Below are 19,215 nucleotides of genomic sequence, written 5' to 3' on the forward strand. Positions count from 1 at the left end.
ATCAGATTTTAATGGAAGCTGTTTAATCCAATAGTGATTGTGATGGTTTATCTACCTTTGTACAATGTCAATCTATGTTGACACACGTGGATTTACCCAGGGTGCTAATGGGCCTGCGGATATCTTGTTAAACCAGCTCTTGATCACTTCGTAACCTGAAATATAAACTGATCTTTTCAGTAAATTAGTTATGAGTTTTGCATTGGAAATTGTATCTATCTATGGGAAAGTCCCACATTAGATATCTTGTTAAACCTGCTCTTGGACACTTCGTAAGCTGAAATATAAACTGGTCTTTTCAATAAGATATTAGTTTTGTATTGGAAACTGTATCTATCTATGGGAAAGTTCAACAGTTAGTTTACAAGCTGTTGTACATTTCTTTTGTTTACTGGTAGATCAAAAACTTACTCATAAGACATTTATCCATTTGGTATTATTCATTTTCTATTCCTGGATAGTGAGCAATGAGCAGATAGAAAAGGGCTCCTTATGTTACAGATCAAAGTTAGGAATGTCTTTAGCTCTTTAAAAAAAATGAGAAGAGCCAATGGCTATTAAAAATCACAATTTGTCATATCTTTTTGTGAGATTTATTATCTGAAACTATTTACATTAGAAAATATCTTGGGGTTATCTTCAAGACTTGTCCTGTTGCAAATTACATCCCAATTTTTATAGGTGTTAACTTTTTTTGGCAAATTGATTTTAAGTGAGAAAGTTCTTTTCAAATTTTTCTTTTTATGGGTGTTGAAAACTAAAAATGGCTCAAGCAGACGTCGGGCAGATTTAAGATGACATCTCTTGAAGCACTGTTTTCATCTGAGATTATTATCTAATGATTTAAAATTGTAAAAAAGTGTTAAATTCAATATTGAAATTACCAATTTTAAAAAGGTTAGTTAACACTTGTGTCAGTTAAGGTGTTAGAATGATTTTCTAATTACTTTTACATTTATTGGTAAAGCGTTTTGTAAGTTAAGATAGCAAGAATGTTATTTTTGATTACAAAATGTGTTATTTTTTTCATAGTTTGTGTTGTTTTAAAATATTCATAGATTCAGATTTTACAGTTAAGAAATCACTATTTTATGCATTTTATGAAGAGAAAAAAAGTTTTTGGTTAACCATGAAATCGATAAAATTTTGATATTGAAATTAAATTGAGGAATAAAAGCACAGTACTCCCACAGAAATCTTGACTTGTCAAATTGGAACTCTTTTTTGTATTAGAATTACTTCCCTTTAACTGCTAAACATATATTGATTTTAGCATCTCCTCCCTGTGCTAATACCACAATTTATAATTCTTATAGGACCAATACACAATAAAATGACTAATTTCAAATCATTAAAGTAAACAAATATCAATTATTTATGCTATTTAGTTGTTTGAATCAGGTATGCAGAAAGTTTACTTAATTGAAAGGCATTTAATTGAACAATAAATTATATCTAAGACCATTAAGTTTTATGGGGTAGGGTATTTTGCATGCATGGTAGAGCAGTTTAATGTTTAGAGTTGTCAAGTTCGGAATATTGAACATCAAACTCAGCTGTTTATTAAATATGAAGACAAGTAAAAATCGATTGAGAACTCGGCTTTGAATAATTCAAATTTCCTCTTATGGTGTAAGAATTTTCAAATATAAAACAAAATTGGAGGTTATAAATGAAATAATTAAAAAAATGATGGAGATTGATTGCAAAACAATGCATGGTACACTAAAGCATTAGACAAGGCTTAAATGAGACAGAAATTTACAGGCAGGTTATAATTTACATATTTAACTGAACAGAAACATGCAACAGTTGTATTGCAAGGTGCAAAAGTTTTGTTTTTTGCTTTTGAAAATAGATTGTTAAACTTAGCAGGTGTGCATTCCATCTTAACACATTCCCTAAATCTGTTATTTCTTTAAGATATAAATGAAGTAAATATGATTGGTAAATGCTATTTAAACAGCAACCTACAAGAGTAACGATTAAGAGCTTCAGGAATGAACTATCACCTTTACCAGGGGTCAACCTGTAAATTTTATCAATGCTGTCATCACATTTGCCAGTAATTTATAAATCTACAGCTGTATTTATGATTGGACTGGTCAGTTTTGGGCTTCAAGGACATCTTCAATTTCTTTTTGTACTGTCATGACTGTTCATGATCTGATTTTCTACAATTTAAAAAAAAAACACTTTGATTTATGCAATGTTTGTTTTCATGCACTGCTGAATTCTGACTTGTTTGTTGTTTTTACAATTTAGGCAAATTGTTGAAAGTTAATGTTCATGTGGAAATTACTTCCTGGTTGACAGCATTGTCAATTCAAGTGTTCACCAATGTTCTTGAACTATTGGCCTCGATTTTAAAGAGAGTTTTTAACAAAAAGATATAAAATTTTTAAGACTTAATATCCACAAATATTTCTTCAACTTTTCAATTTTTTTTTTAAAGTTATTAAGCAAATTGTTAAAATCAAATGATATAAAATGGTAATTTTTGAAATCACCTAGTTAATTGCGATGAGAACATGTTGTGAAAGCAAACATATTCTATATAATATAAATGTAATTTCATGGTAAGTATATTTAACCAAATTCATATAAAATTGCAAAATTTGATTTCTAAGAAGTTTTTTAATTGTACTAACTGAGAAATATATAATCAGATATATCAAATTAATCATGTACACTAATATGGGATTCATTTCATGTCTAAAACAGTTGTTGGATATCATTTCCACTATACGTATCCTTATGCTGTTATCAATTCTCGAAGACGTTGCTGCACCATTAGGGAATTGATCATGGTTACTGGTGTTGTGAGAAAAAAACCAATTTGGCACATTAAAAGCAACTGGTTTATAAATCTGCGGCTATATTTGAATGGATTGGTCAGTCTCTGGCTCTGATGACAGTTACATTTCCTTTTTCTACCATCCGTGATCTGATTTTCCACTGTTTTAATTGATTTTTGGTGTTTTTGTCAATAAAGTTAAAAGGAAAATGGTAATTTTGACAAGTTAATTAATTGTTAAACAATCTTAAATAACAAAGCATGGTTTTAGTTTTGTTATGGCGCCATTCTTCTGGTGAAAGCGAACTATTGACTCTCCGATAGTATGAGAAGATCCATTTGGCCCGGTGTGTCAGAGGTTTACTTTTCCCTTAAACTGATAACACATAAACTGAAAGCCCAAAGGAATATTTTAAAACTGTTAACGAGAGTAACGTAATTAATTGTAGGCGTATTTCTAATATAAGGATCAGATAATGTTAATTTTTCATCATATTTTTTATGGCAATATTGAATAATGAGATTCTATTTTGAAACTGAAATGACAGCAAATAAAAAAAAAAATTACAATATAAAAAAGAAGATATGGTATGATTGCCAATGAGGCAACGCTCCACAAGAAACCAAATGACAGAGAAAAAGCATTTATTTGAAACTGTGAAGAATTGAGACAAATGCATTTATCCCCCCACTTTGGTTCACATAGCAAGATCTCTATTTACAAGAAAACCCTGCACTATCATAACCTAATTCCAAAGCATATCTGAGGACAAATGTTAAACCTATAGATTAGCAACATAACCATATCTGACAATAGAAACTAAATGATTGTTTCATCAAGTTGTTGACATAATCATAAGGCTTTCAATCATTCTTTCGCATTCTCAACTGCTTTAGATCATGCATTTTGAAAGCATGGTAATTGTTTCGATGGATTTTTTCTGCCTTTAGTGTCATATCCCAGTATCATTACTTGTCACATTTTTGCTTCTGATATCTATTATACAATAGATGCTAGTTACATTACTCCCCTGAACCTGCCAAATTCTTCCTCATCATTCCATTTTAAAATGATGCATTTGCAAGCAACAGGAGAAAATCGTAGCCAACATATGGTTTAACTTTACAACCCATTTAACTGACAGGTCTACAGGGATCCTCTGTGCATCTTCATTTAAAAAATACTCGGGGATAATGGAAAAAAAAATTGTGACCTGCATATGTGCCAAACATTGTTTATATACTTGATCTTTGACACATTACATCCATCAAAATACCCATGATGCATTTCTTCATTGTAGTTAGGGGGTAAATTAAGAATGACAGTAGACATTATTTTTTGTTGCTAAGAAATGTTCATGATTTCTGTGTAATGAACATAAAAATGTCGTTCATCCCAGTTCACTGTTTTCTGGGTTACTGTTATATATCATTGAACAGGATAGCAGTAAGCACACAAAAGACTGGTACCCTTGCTTTTTTACTAGCATAATTTGCTTGTGTTATTATTTATTACCTTTATAAGTGGAAAGTTGTTTGGATTTTTAACCGGATTTTTGTGACAAAAATGTCGGTTATTGATTTGGGGATGTACGGCGTGCGGGCGGGCGGCAATCAAATGTTGTCCGTGCATTAACTCATGAACCGTTCAACCAAAGCTTTTAAAATTTGAATATGTTGTTACTGACAACTAAATGAAGGTCAAGTTCAATAATGGCGATTTTGACTTTTACCGTTCAGGAGTTATGGTTCTTGAAAGATTGAAAAATGGAGTTTCCAGTCGTTTTCATGCATTTACGCATGAACTGTTCTACCTAAGCTTCCCAAATTTTAACATGTTGTTACTGATGACAAAATGGAGGTCAAGTTCAATAATGGCGATTTTGACTTTTACCGTTCAGGAGTTATGGTTCTTGAAAGATTGAAAAATTGAGTTTCCAGTCGTGTCCGTGCATTTACGCATGAACTGTTCTACCTAAGCTTCCCAAACTTTAATATGTTGTTACTGATGACAAAATGGAGGTCAAGTTCAATAATGACGATTTTGACTTTAACCGTTCAGGAGTTATGGTTCTTGAAAGATTGAAAAATGGTGTTTCCAGTCGTGTCCATGCATTTACGCATGAACTGTTTTACCAAAGCTTCCCAAATTTTAATATGTTGTTACTGATGACAAAATAGAAGTCAAGTTCAATAATGACGATTTTGACTTTTACCGTTCAGGAGTTATGGTTCTTGAAAGATTGAAAAATGGTGTTTCCAGTCGTGTCCGTGCATTTTCTCATGAACCATTCAACCAAAGCTTTTGAAATTTTTATATGTTGTTACTGAAGGCAAATTAGAGGTCAAGTTCAATAATGATGATTTTGACTTTTACCGTTCAGGAGTTGTGGTTCTTGAAAGATTGTGAAATGGCGTTTCCATTCACGTTGTTGCATTTACTCATGAACCATTCAATCTAAGCTTTTCAAATTTTAAGATGTTGATACTGATGACAAAATGGAGGTCAAATTTGATATTGACGATTTTCACTTTCACCATTCATCAGTAATGGTTCTTGTGATATTGCCAGGACACAAATAAATATTAATAAATCCGGTTTGCTGTCGTTGTGACAGCCTCTTGTTTTATTTATATTGTAAAAGTACACATACTTAAGACTGTAAAGTGATTTTAAATGTGATGTTTAAAATATTGGGCTTTTCAGCCATCAAACTTTACTCAAAACTCTTACTACAAAGTATGTCCTAGAAAAAAACAAATACAGAATTTTGATAGGTTGATTTCAGAGGCTGACTCTAAGTAAGATTTTCCTGCTTGAAAGTTTTATTACTGTTTACCTCACACTGAGACCGCAAACTTTAAAAAGAACTGTTTACATTTGATCATTTTGGTTGACATATAATATCTTGTTGGTTTTGTCCAGTGGCAAATATTTCATGAATATTAATTGTTTTTTTTTTGTCAGGTTGCTGTCTGTTTACTATTAATCTCTATTTATTCATTAAACTGGTTAAGGAGAAAAACACTGATTGCATTCTTAAAATTTTATATAAAAGAAGAAGCTTCTCACAAGGTGGTCTTTTGATGTTTGTTTGAATTGGAAATTAATAACATATTGCATAAATGTTGTTGATTTCTGATCTAAGAATAATTTCTAAAACAAAATCCAGATCAATTATTTTGATATTACAGCTATTGCAGTACATGCAAGTCATGAACAACATAGTACCAGACGCTACAATAACACCTTTGTTTGATACTAATCTCGTTAGTACATGTAATGATGGTTAACAGTATCACTCTACTTGTAAGAAGGGTACTAACACATGTCTGTATTGTCTAATCTGTTACATAAAGCTTAAGTTTTATGCGATTACTTACATGTATGCTTACTTCAAAGGAAAATAAAAAAGAGGGTTAACACTTCGGGTAACCGTAAAACTTACAATACTTGTTAATTTCGTGACAGTTATATATTTTTACATGTACGTTATCCAATTTTGGGTTGGAGCTGTCAGTCATATGGCACCTTTTTAACGGAGAAGCAAGCATTTGTTGAGCTGTGAATTGTTTCCATGTTGGTGCTGCAGTTTTTCAATTTTTTTCTGGAAATAATATTTTCGATAAAGGAAATGTATCACACATGTCCAGCACGGTCAGTTTTGTCTTGATGTATTCTTTTATTCCATTTCCTCCCATTTGTGTTAAACTTCAGACTGGCTACTCCAAATGAAGCAATAGCACTTAAACTAAATAATGTTAGTAATTTTTTATGTGTGACAAATTAAAGAACAATAATTGTGAATTTCTTTCAAGTCATAGCTAGTGAATTTTCAAAGTCTTAATTTCACATTTAACTCATGCTACTTCAAGGTTTTAATCTTGAGCTCAGACTAATTAATTGTTGGATTATACTGATTATACTAAAAGTTTCTGAATCTGATATTTCTTTTCTTGAAATTTTCTACAAGAATGGATTTTAGACCTGAAATAATTTTTTTATGCTTGGGAATTAAGTTGTATCAGATTCTGCTAATATTAATTGACACTTGTTGCTGATGTAATTGAATTTGTAGTCTTTGACCAAGCTATATATGCACCAGCCATTGAACTATGTTGACTGCTACCAGTTTTGATTTGATTATAAGCATGGGAACCAGTGTAATTAATGAGAGTTATGGATTGGTATTGTTTAGAACTGTCAGAATGGTTATCGGTTGTATTGTTGGCTTCACATTTATGTAAATGAGGCTGACAGCAGCCTGTCTGCTTAACATTTAGCATTGGAATCTTATAACTCACGGAAGTAACAGCTTCCTTGTTGCAAAATATGCACATCTTACAATTTAATTTTGAAGATGTGGAGTTAAGTAAATTAGATTAAACCTGTATTAGATGTAATATCCACTAAATAGTTTATAGTATCACGCTGATTTGCACTAAATCTTGTTAAATCCTGTTCACGTTGAGGTAGATGTATATAATAATTGGATTAAAATGTCAAATTTTAAATTTGCATTTTCGTCTACCTGTTTTAATTTTCTCCAGGTATATATCAGTAATAAATATTTCACAATGTATATAAAACTTCAGTGCAAAAGAATTTGGTTAATTAAGATGTCTGAAGAAATCCTTCCCCGTTTCTGTATATCTGTTGCGTTTTTTAAATTCAATGTCGATTTTAATGATTTTAATTCGACTGTTCCATTGCCAATTTTTTGCAAATAAAGTTGAACATGTTTTGATATTTCTCTGACCAAAGTGTACAGGTATGTGAGAATATATATATGCAGATATGCAATGTTATATGCGCATTATATTCTCTTACGTCAACTGCCTCGGTGGTCTCCTGAATCGTGATTGTTTCTTGGGACGGAGACCACAGATATGATATCTGGTCTTGTGAAAAAAGACTTAAAAAATTGCTATTTGCTGTTGCTTGATTAAGCATAAAGCATTTGGGAACATGAGTAAAGAATGTTTGGCTCAAGGTCAGAAAGATGTGTCCTGCTACTGCAGACAATACAGTCATCAACTTCTGACTCATCATATCAGTCTAGATATGGAGTATGGGTTTTGCTCATTGTTGAAGGCCATTGACATGGATACATACAAGCTCTTAGACAAAATTCTGACTCATTCAATAGCCAAAAATAATTAAACCACAGATGATAAGAGTTATGGTTTCAAAAGTAGAAAATGTATATTTAAGTTAGTTTAACATATGTATTTAAAATGGATTGGGAAACAAGTTATTCAAACTTTTATTAATCCCTTTCCACTTTGCGGGTGTGAGTACTGCCTTCTAGCGGCATTAGCCTACTCTTTTTTCGAAATCTACAAGGGTGTCTTTTAAGTGCAAGTATATTTGAGTTACCATCGATCTTGTAATAACATGGAGTTATAACCACTGTACTAGTTAAAAGCTTAGTTCAGCCACCATAGTTAAGGATTGAATTACAGTTATGGGTGGGGACAACTGACATAATTTCTTACGTTTCATTCCCCCTATGCATGTAACACATTATCATAAAACAAACTTAAATTGTCACACATGATGTTACTATGAGCAATCAAGTTCACCCTAGGAACCCTGTGTTCTAATCCTTTTTATATTAAGATATTTCTACGTTTATTAATTTGCTGCCGTTTTATAAGAAACAAATGTTGATAATGACAAGTAGCTGATTCTAGTTAATATTTCTCTTTCTATTTAATTAGCTGCGTCTAGATTCTGTCTTTGGCATACATTGCCATATCCAAGGATTTAACCTTAGTAACCTTTCCGTATCAAACAAGTCTGAAAAGGTAGATGTTCTTACACCCCAAGGCTGTTCAGGTACAGATGTTGATACACATTAAACTGCAACTGCTTGCATATTAATATAAATGTTCAGCTATAAAATTGAGCTTTGAATATATTTTACCCATAGTGTAAAGAGTCTGGAACATGTTAATTAGTTTCAACATGGAGTTCTGAAATTGTTGAAGCATCTCATTCATCACTTAGTATATTGTATGTAAACTTGCTACAAGTTCTTGCAAAATCAATTTGTTTTATTTTGAAATTTGAAATTTTATCAATTGATATTCAAACATTTGTTATGTATTGAAACCAATAGTGCTTTGGGGAAACAAATTGTCTCAGGTTACTGTATAATAGATTTACCAAAACTCCACATAAACCATTCTGGTTTATATCAGATCTATTTTAAACAACTCTTGCTATGCTGTATTGGTTTTGGTCATAGTTGAAGGCTGTATTCTGACCTATAGTTGCTAATTTCTAGGTCATTTAATCTGTGTTTGAAAGTTGTCTCTTTGATGAACATACCACATTATCATAGTTATTTATAGAAATATGGAACATTTCAATTGCAAGAAAATGAAAAATCCTGCACAATGTTTCTTGTTCACTCTTTGCATTACAAAACAACTTGTTCACTCTGAGTCTCTGCATTAAAGAGCACATGTTCACTTTCTGCATTACTGAACATCTTGTCCACTGTCTACATTACAGAAAATCATGTTCACTCTAAGTCTCTGCATTACAGACTCTGCATTAAAGAACATCTTGTTTTCTCTCTGCATTACTTAACATTATGTTCAGTCTTTGCATTACAGAACATCTTGTTCACTCTGCATTACAAAACATCTTGTTTACTCTCTGCATTTCAAAACATTTTGTTCATCTTCACTCTCTGCATTACAAAACATCTTGGTCACTCTATATATTACAGAATATCTTGTTCACTCTCTGCATTACAAAACATCTTGTTCACTCTATATATTACAGAATATCTTGTTCACTCTCTGCATTACAGAACATCTTGTTCACTCTCTATATTACAGAATATCTTGTTCACTCTCTGCATTACAAAACATCTTGTTCACTCTCTATATTACAGAATATCTTTGTTCACTCTCTGCATTACAAAACATCTTGTTCACTCTCTGCATTACAAAATATCTTGTTCACCCTCTGCATTACAGAACAGCTTGTTCAATCTCTGTATTAAAAAAATATCTTTTTCACTCTCTGCATTAAGAGATATTGTTCACTCTCTGCATTACATAATATCTTGTTCACTCTCTTCATTATAAAATATCATGTTCACTCTGTTCATATTCTTTATTACATAATATCTTGTTCACTCTCTTTTCACTCTTTGCATTACAGAATATCTTGTTCACTCTCTTCATTACTTAATATATTGTTCACTCTCTTCATTACAGAATATCTTGTTCACCCTCTATATTACAGAATATCTTGTTCACCCTCTATATTACAGAATATCTTGTTCACTCTTTTCATTACAGCATATCTTGTTCACTCTCTATATTACATAGTATCTTGTTCACTCTCTGCATTACAAAATATCTTGTCCATGATTACAAAACATCTTTTTCACTCTCTGCATTACAAAATATCTTGTTCACTCTCTGCATTACAGAACAGCTTGTTCACTCCCTGCATTAAAAAATATCTTGTTCACTCTTTGCATTATATGCATCTTTGACAGTAATTTTAGAGATGATATAAGATGGGATGCATAATTTTCCAAAAAAAAAAAGGTTAAAAAAGTAATAACTGGAACTTGCAATTTTGTAATGCCTTATCTTCCTTATGGATGATGAATTCCTTTTCTGTGTGTTATTTTATCATTGCACCGTTTGTTGTTATATTGACCAGGAATAATGTTGTTAAATTGTTGAAATTAAACAAGTATCACATCTATAATGGCTTTTGCTGTTCAATGTGTTAAAAAGTATTTTTAATTTGATTTTGTAAGTTTTATGTGATTTTAACATAGAGCCATAAAATCAAAAGACAGACAAAAGTAAACAAAAAACTAAGCTTAGAGGTCTTTAAATGGTTAATTGACTATTTGCTAAATTGCCAAGTCCAGAGACTGATGTGAGAAAATTAATTTTAGTTAACACCTGTTGCGGAGTCGTTCAAGGAGACAAAAAAGTTCTCGGGACATATTTGTCTATTGGGTTTGACTGATGATAAAAGTTACAATTGATGTTTGTATGCTCCAGCTTAAATGCTGTTTACTTTACTTTAACCAAATACAATGATGATAGATTTTACAAATGATGGAGAAAATCTATAAAAATGGCCATAAGTTCGGTGATGCCATACTGTGCCAGTATATTAGCTTGATAATGCTGTAGCATACTCTGGGGAACAAGAAGCTGTGAGAAAGTGAAACACATTTTATTTATCGTAATGTCTCAGAGAACTATGCATACTCTGCCAAGAAATTACAGGTATGTTTTTCCGTTGATTACATTTTTGAAATTTGTAGTTAAAATATGATTTATATGTGACATTTTGTTTTTTAAATTGTGAAAAATAATCAATTGGTATTTTGGTGAAATATCGTAATTAATGATCAATAAGAACTTTTGGCTTCATTAAAATCCTTTGATATTTAAGATCCTTGGTAAAATTGATAGAAGTTTTTTAAAAAGCAATTTGCAGATTTTACTATCTGTTTTGAAAATTGATTATTTTACCAGTATAGATTTTGATAAAGGTCAGTTTAAAATGATCATTAATACTGTTGTGACCTTTAGTGTTCTTGATGCACTTACAAAAAGGGTGATGCACTTCAAAAAAAAGGGGGGGTGGTCTCACATGCATTTTTTTTTTTATGTGATGATATCTTATGCATTTTGTCATATCATTGATGAAATTCATAATGAAACCTGAGAATGTCATTCCTGCAAAAGAAATAGGAAAAAATGGACACGAAACACATTTTTCATTTCAAAAATGGATTGATAATATTGATGAGTATTGAACAAGTTTGGGCTTGAGGTGACTGCTTCCCTCTTAAATAGTTTCCATTTGAGCTATACATGTAGATATAGATAAATGAACTTTCAAATGAAATGTTGCAAAAGAACAGCTGTAAATGTTGATATACATTGATCAATGTTTATTTTGATCAAATAAATGTAGGACTACGAGACTAGTCTTATTGTAAAGTTTTCAATTATTGTTGTTGATTTTTAATGGCAACATTGTTAAGTTTTCAATTATTATTGTAGTTATCATTGATTTTCAATGGCTACCTCATTAACAATGGTCATTATGAACTTGGTATTTTAAAATTTGTTTATATACTTGTATGTGAATAAACTTTCATGGAAATTTTATTCTGTAACATTACGTTAAAAATTAACTTCCGGTGATTATAACAGTGAAACATATGTTATCTATGATGTCTGTGTAACTCATTAGGGTTGTAAAGGGGCTTGTCTTGAGAGAAGGTTCAAGGAATTATTGATGAGTAAATGTTTGCTTAATGTCCAGTGGCAAATACTTCATGTTTATTCAGAATGACAATAGTAGGAAGTGCAAGATTGGTTGACCTGAAAAGTAGGAAATTTAGTTTAGTTTAAACATATTTATTTATAGTGGACTGGGAAACAAGTTTTGCAACTTATATTAATCCCTTTCCACTTTGCGGGTGCGAGTGCTGCCTTGTAGCGTCATAAGCCTGCTCTTTTTCGAAATCTACAAGGGTGTCTTTAACGTGCAAGAGATATGGCTCTCTCTAAACTCGGGTCAGCCATTTATCGTCCCCTTTCGATGGACTATCATCGTTTCCTCAAGACCATACTCGCAAATGGTGTCAAGGGAGAGCCGAAAATTCAGTCCCTGAAATTTTCATCCCAGACGGGAATCGAACCAGGAACCTTTGTGTTAGTAGTCCGATGCACTAACCACTACACCACGGCTATTCAGATTGTCATCAGCAAAAGAGAGTATATTGAATAGGACCAAAACAGTTATAATGCTATGGGCCCCTTGAAGGGTAGAAAATTTCTTGGACTTGTTAGTTATCAGGGCAAGGGTTTTGGTGAAAAGAACGATTTTACAGAAGTGTGTTCATGTGACACAAGCTGCTACCATTGCCAGCTTTACCAGTTGCTTTATGTGGGATCTCTGACAGATTAGAAATCAAGAATTTTCAGTGTGTTTCTAACTTCAAGACAGGGTTTCAGGGGGGGGGGGGGGGTTTTCTTCCCAGAGTTAAGTAAGTGTACCATTAGAACCTTAACTGGTTGTTTTTATGTTGGATCCATTGGCGGATCCAAAAGGGGGGGGGGGGGCGGGGTTGGTCCCCCTTTTTTTGGCTGATCAACGCATTTGAATGGGGACATATAGTTGGAACTCCCCCCCCCCCCCTTTTGTCCTGGGTTGGGAACCCCCTCTTTTTAAAATGGCTGGATCCGCCCCTGGAATCTCTTACAGATCAGCTGTTATCATAGTTTTTTAGGTGTAATTGATTCAAATGAGGGTTCTTTTGCTTTCTAGAGTATAATGAGGGATCTCTTGCAAATTATAATTTAAAGTTTAAAGGATGTTACTACCTAAAAATAAATGTTGGGGAGGGTTGTTTTTCTTCCAAGAGTTAAGTGTACCATTGATAACCTTATAGATTGTTTTGATGAGGGACCTATGACTGATTTAAGGTTTTTTTTTTAGGGAGGATTGTTTTCTTTCCAGAGTTAAGTGTACCATTGATAACTTTATTGATTGTTTTGATGAGGGACCTATGACTGATTAGTAATCAGGGGTGCCTTTCATCAATCAGTGAAATTGCTTTTATATTATCAATCAATACACATACTGCTTAACATGCATTTTGCTTAACTTCAAGGAAATTGAGTAGTAGTTCATTTGAACTGAGATATATTGAAGAAAATTTTGTTTGACATGTGGAAATTGCAGAATAATGAGAAAAGATTTTATGTATTGATCACAGCTTGTGTTTTTTTAAAGACATAATATTATGTCTATTGCAAGTTATGTTTAGGTTCAGTGCAAGGTTATATGTATATCCACCGATTCTGTATAAATAAAGAGCATTCTTTTTCTGATACTCGGAAGATAACCTCAAGCAGTGATATTATGATTGATAGATTTTTATACATTTTTTTTAGACAGTCAGCAGCTTCAGGCTTAAAATGTCAGAGTATTTTTGTTATTTTGAAGCATTTGCATTAAACAAAAATTCCTGTGCCAGAATTTCATTAAGTCACTTTGTTTCCAAGAGTTTATTGGGGTAATATAAATTCATGAACAGGGGAGGTTTATTTAGATTTAAACTTGTAAATGTAGTAAGAAATAGTTGGATTTATTTTTAATATTTTATAAATAAAAAGATGAGGTATGATTGTATATGAGACAATTCTCCACCAGAGACCAAATGATATAGAAGTAAAAAAAACTATGTTTTCTCGTTTGAATTGTTTTACATTGTCTCATCGGGGCCTTTTATAGCTGACTATGTGGTATGGGCTTTGCTCATTGTTGAAGGCCGTACGGTGACCTATAGTTGTTAATGTCTGTGTCATTTTGGTCTTTTGTGGATAGTTGTCTCATTGGCAATCATACCACATCTTCTTTTTTATATTTTGGTGCCTGTACAGTCTTCAACAATAAGCAAAACTGTACCACACAGCAAGCTACAAGAGGCCCCTGAGTGAAATGATAAATGATAAACAATTTAAACAAGAACGTTTTGTAATTTATTAACTTTCTGGCATTGCAGGATCATTGATCAAAACATGACCTTGCAGGCAGATGATTTATTTAAAATCGTCTGACCAGACAACAAAAATTCAATTTAAAAACAGTACAAAAATAGACACAGTTTACTGACATTGATCAAACTAGGACTTGCAGGCAGATGTTTTGTTTTAAATAGTCTTGACCAGCAGGGGAAAAAAAGACATTAAAAAAAAAGATGTTACGTAAAATACAATTTACCAACTAGTGCTTTTTGTGCGTTGATAACTTAATTGCATCTTTTTGCAGAAATGAGAAAATAGTTGAATTTATTGTTGTTAAAGATGCAATTGTTGATCTTTTCAAATAGGATTTTATTGTAATCCTTAATTTACTACTGCGACCCTACGTTACTTCATTATAGTCATCACACTAACCAAGTATCTCATTAATGTTTAATGGTAGGACCATTTAGATAGTAAGCTGCTCATCAATATTTCATATAAAGTCGCTCGGCTGATAAATTATTTGTCTGAGGGATACAACTTGGTGTAAACATCTCTTATGTAATTGGTGAGAGTTGCTTTCACAAGTATAATTGTTTGCTGGGGGTCATAAAGAATGTTCTAAAAAAAATATATATATAGGTCATGAGTAAATATTTTGAGTTGCTTTGACAAGTTTTTGTTTGCTTGGGGATGATTTTCGAATGTTCTTTGAAATCTGAATTTGAAACTTAATGTTGGTATTTTGAGTTGCTTTAACAAGTATAGATAGACAGATACACATTAGCAGAGGCTGACAGTGGCGGATCCAGAAATTTTCATAAGTGGGGGCCTACTGACTGACCTAAGAGGGGGCCCGCTCCAGTCACGCTTCAATGATTCCCTATATAAGCAACCAAATTTTTTCCCAGAAAGGGGGGGGGCTTGGCCCCCTCCCCCTCCCCCTAAATCCGCCTCTGGCTGATTCCAAATAAGGGGGAGGGGTTAAAAATCAGGTTGGGCATCTGATAATACTTGATGGATGTGTAAAACTCTCATAAGTTTTTAGATTTTATCCCACTGAGAAACTGCAGTTGGTCTTGCTTCATCTTAAAGACTATTTACCGGTTGCATTTCAAGTTCTAAAACCTAAAAACAAAACTGAAACCAAAATTGCTGTCTCACAAAACAACATATTGAGCTTATAAAATGTTATAAAAAGTTTTGCAAGAGTTCTCATTGCTTTATGATTTGAACCAGAATGAGTGTTTTATTTTGAGCTGGTGGAACTAAATTCTGATGTCTCATTAAAATGCCTATAGATCTTGGTTTCCTACTTTTCCTGAGAACCCATAATTCCATATTAAACACACAGTTTGAGGTACATTTGCCAAGACTTCACGGAATGAAATTTGTAATTTTTATTGTCGATATTAACTTATAGTAAGTTTGTACTGTGTTTTAATGGTTCCGCGTAAATATTTGGCAGCCATATGGTGCATATTAACAAATTGTTAAGTGTATAATAATTACATCATATTCTACTGTTTTGGTGATTAATTTCTGCTATAGTTTGATGTGCGGTAATGATTTAAATGAAGTTTTCGAATTACACAGGAACCAAATCTCTGGCATTAACTTTATTCCACTTAATGGCTTTCATTCTTTACTCATTACAGAGCTGCACAGAAGCTGGGAAAGAAGAAACGGCGTCACCAAGCAACACAACCAGACACACCTTCATTTCCGACAAAGTTTTACGAGGTCGTGAGAACGAACCCGCCTCCTATTCCGCCATGTTTGTTACGAACTGTTGGCAGGGTACAAAATCCTGGTGTTGGCAAGGTGAGATACCGAGATAGTTTGTCTTATTTTTATTACCAGCTTCAGGCAGTCCCATCTCCAGTAAAATCCTTCAACCCTTTTTGTTTGTCATGTACAGCATCCATGAAATATCTGCCACTGGATGTTAAGTAACAAAAAATCTATCAATTGCTCAACCCTGGTTAAAAGTCAATAGTATACAGATAACATGGTTCCTGTCTTTAATGTCTTTAGCAAATCATATGCACACATTAGTAAAAAAAAAATTGCAAACTTCTCTATAACATAACTAAGGATGATAAGGTAACAGTATATTCCACAAATGGGATCAGATTGAACTGCAGACGATAAAAATGCATTAAAGTGAATATAAAAGATCTAGATTGCAGAAGTCTAAGTAAGAAGTTGTGTTGCAGTAAATTTACTTATTTTATGAAAGTTAATAGAAAATCAAAGCTGAGACTAACTTCTTCCCCTTTCAAAAATATCTTGATATATTGTTGGAATAAATGTGAAGAGACTAGCTGTTGACCCTGGAAACTCGTGATATTTTATACATGCAGACATATTGAATTATGGCGTACAATGATTTCAAATCTGAAATGAAATAAGTTAACTTGTCTGGGGAAATATTACAATTCAAAATACTGGTTCCTGTTTCTCCTGAGACAGCACTAATACAGTGTTAAGACCAGGTCAGGTATACTGATTTTTGTACAATTTAATGTGCTATATTACATACAGTCTTCTCAATTATGATCTTGTCACTGAAGGGAATGATATAAGTATCTATTTACTTATCAGACGTAAGTCTGGTGCCAGAATTCAAAACAATCATCCAAATTTACAAGTATTTATTTTCCTGGACAGAAAATTATAAACTTATACTATAGGCGATCAGGCAAAAGTCGGTGCCAGAATACAAAAACAGTCATCCAAGTTCACAGGTATTTATTTTCCTGGACAGAAAAATATAAACTTATACTATAGATGTAAAATTCATACACTGGTCTAAAGGCCAGCAGACGCAAGTCTGGTGCCAGAATTCAAACAAGTTACACTGATCTAAAGGCTAGCAGACACAATTCTGGTGCCAGAATTCAAGCAATTTTTCAAATTTACAAGTATTTATTTTCATGGGACAGAAAAATATATATTTTATACTATAGATGTAAAGTTAAACTCATCTAAAGGCCATCAGACACAAGTCTGGTGCCAAAATTAAAACAATCATCCAAATTTACAAGGATTTATTTTCTTGGACAGAAAAATATAAACTTATACTATAGATGTAAAGTTACACTGATTTAACGGCCATCAGACTCCATTCTGATTGATAAATCAATTTGTTGGTCTTTAATGACCACCCTTTTAAAAAAGATGGTGAAGATTTCCTATATTTATTACATTTTTATTCTTGATGCTAATATAATTATGTTGGTAGATAAGATAGACCAGATAACAAACTCTTTATCTTCTCTGACGGTAGGTTTGTTGGAGTCCAACCACTCTGGCTAGCTGCTCTTCAAACTAGATCAATTACCATGAAAACTTGTTAAATAGCCAAAAGCAATAGCTACGTAGATATATTTTTCAGTTCAATAATACTAAATGGTAACATTATTATTTTATGACCCCTTAAGGGAATTTTCATTGTGTCAGACATGCACATATAAATATTTACATTTTTGTAATGGGCTAGTAGATACAGACCTCTCTTTGAACATGTATGATACTAGATGCCAAGGTATTGAAATATGGCCAACTGTCTGTCGTTAATGGCATATGCATAGTAAATAATTGTTCATTTATGAAAAGAAAAGTTGTTTTTAGTGTAAAAATGGAATATTAAAAGGTTATTTGTCTTTCAATTTGTATGTAAAAAGTAAATACCGTATAATGCAAAAAAGGCAAATGTTTTGTCAATTTTATACAACGGAATCACTTGTTTTTATGCATATTTTCTTGCAAAAGGTAGAAAACATTTTGAAATTTTTATACTGCAAGGGTGCATTCAGAATTGCATTTAAAAAACAATAAAACAATAAAATAAGATAGCACTTTTGAATTGAAAGGGTCAGTTTGTAAGAGCATATGTTGAAATATGGTGTTAAAATTTGTCAGGTGTTGAAATCAAAATGGTAATTAAAATTAGAATCACCTAAGTCAAGCTGTTTCATTCGAAAGTACTAACTGATTTCACTTTATAACAGTTCTTTTAATAGCAGCATATTAAAAGTTCATTGAAATGACCAGTTGGAAGAAAATTGGTTAAAACATGTAAAATTTAATTCTAAATACCTCTGATGATTAAATTTAATTGGCCAGTTGTAAGAAAAGGGTTAACACATGCTTAGTTTATGGTGTGATTGAGCCTTTCAGTTAATTTATGTTGGGAATAAGCACAAAATAGATCCAGATTTTATTTCACAGTAGCGCCCCAAATAAAAAGCCAATAAAAACAGTACTTGTAATCATACCAAGTTGTTGGGAATCATTCTGGTTATGTCCCCAATATCAAAGCTTTCAATGAGTTTCCTCAGTGTCAGCAATTAAAGACCAAACTTTAAAGAGAAACAACAATATCATATGTCTTGTAGAACTGGTAAATTATCTCCTCTTTTGTCCGAAATAGTCATAATATGAACCAATCAGAGGATCGTGTCATAAAAATTAATTTTCGTTCCACTTTACTCTGTACTTATATTTCATCAATATTTCCAGAAATAAACCAAACATTACACTCAACCTTTCATTAAATTGAGGTAATAAACCAAAACATCTATCTTATAACTTGATCAGGAAGATGTTAGCTTTAATTGTCATAAATCTGGCCAAATGGGTGATATTGAAGAGGAATTAATTTAGCAGCTAGCTCTGTATGATAGCATGGTTTTTATGCCAGATCTTTGGAGTCTGGTGTAATAAAGATATCTATGATTAATATTTCTAGCGGGATTAAGTCGGCTTTATATGTACTTACGCATGCAGAAATATTTTTATATTTATGGATTTAACATTTTCCGTAGTTGTTATCTGTAAAGAAATGATCGCAGTGTTATTATTAGGACCAG

The 19,215-nt window shown here is 32.4% G+C and overlaps 1 protein-coding gene across 7 annotated transcripts in view; it reads left to right on the plus strand.

Moving 5' to 3' along the window:
- The window catches only part of LOC143069174 (uncharacterized), a 99,288-nt gene that overhangs the window by 50,018 nt on the left and 30,055 nt on the right, over positions 1 to 19,215 (plus strand). For 5 of the 7 annotated variants that reach the window (XM_076243670.1, XM_076243671.1, XM_076243673.1 and 2 more), the window contains one exon: positions 15,997 to 16,162. In XM_076243670.1, coding sequence (XP_076099785.1) covers positions 15,997 to 16,162 — 166 coding nt within the window. Of the gene's footprint in view, positions 1 to 6,417; positions 6,456 to 10,989; positions 11,078 to 15,996; positions 16,163 to 19,215 lie in introns of those variants that run through there. The other 2 variants (XM_076243675.1, XM_076243676.1) reach the window with 2 other exon arrangements.

Source organism: Mytilus galloprovincialis, chromosome 3 (genome assembly GCF_965363235.1).
Source record: "Mytilus galloprovincialis chromosome 3, xbMytGall1.hap1.1, whole genome shotgun sequence".
Classification (NCBI taxonomy): Eukaryota; Metazoa; Mollusca; class Bivalvia; order Mytilida; family Mytilidae; genus Mytilus; species Mytilus galloprovincialis.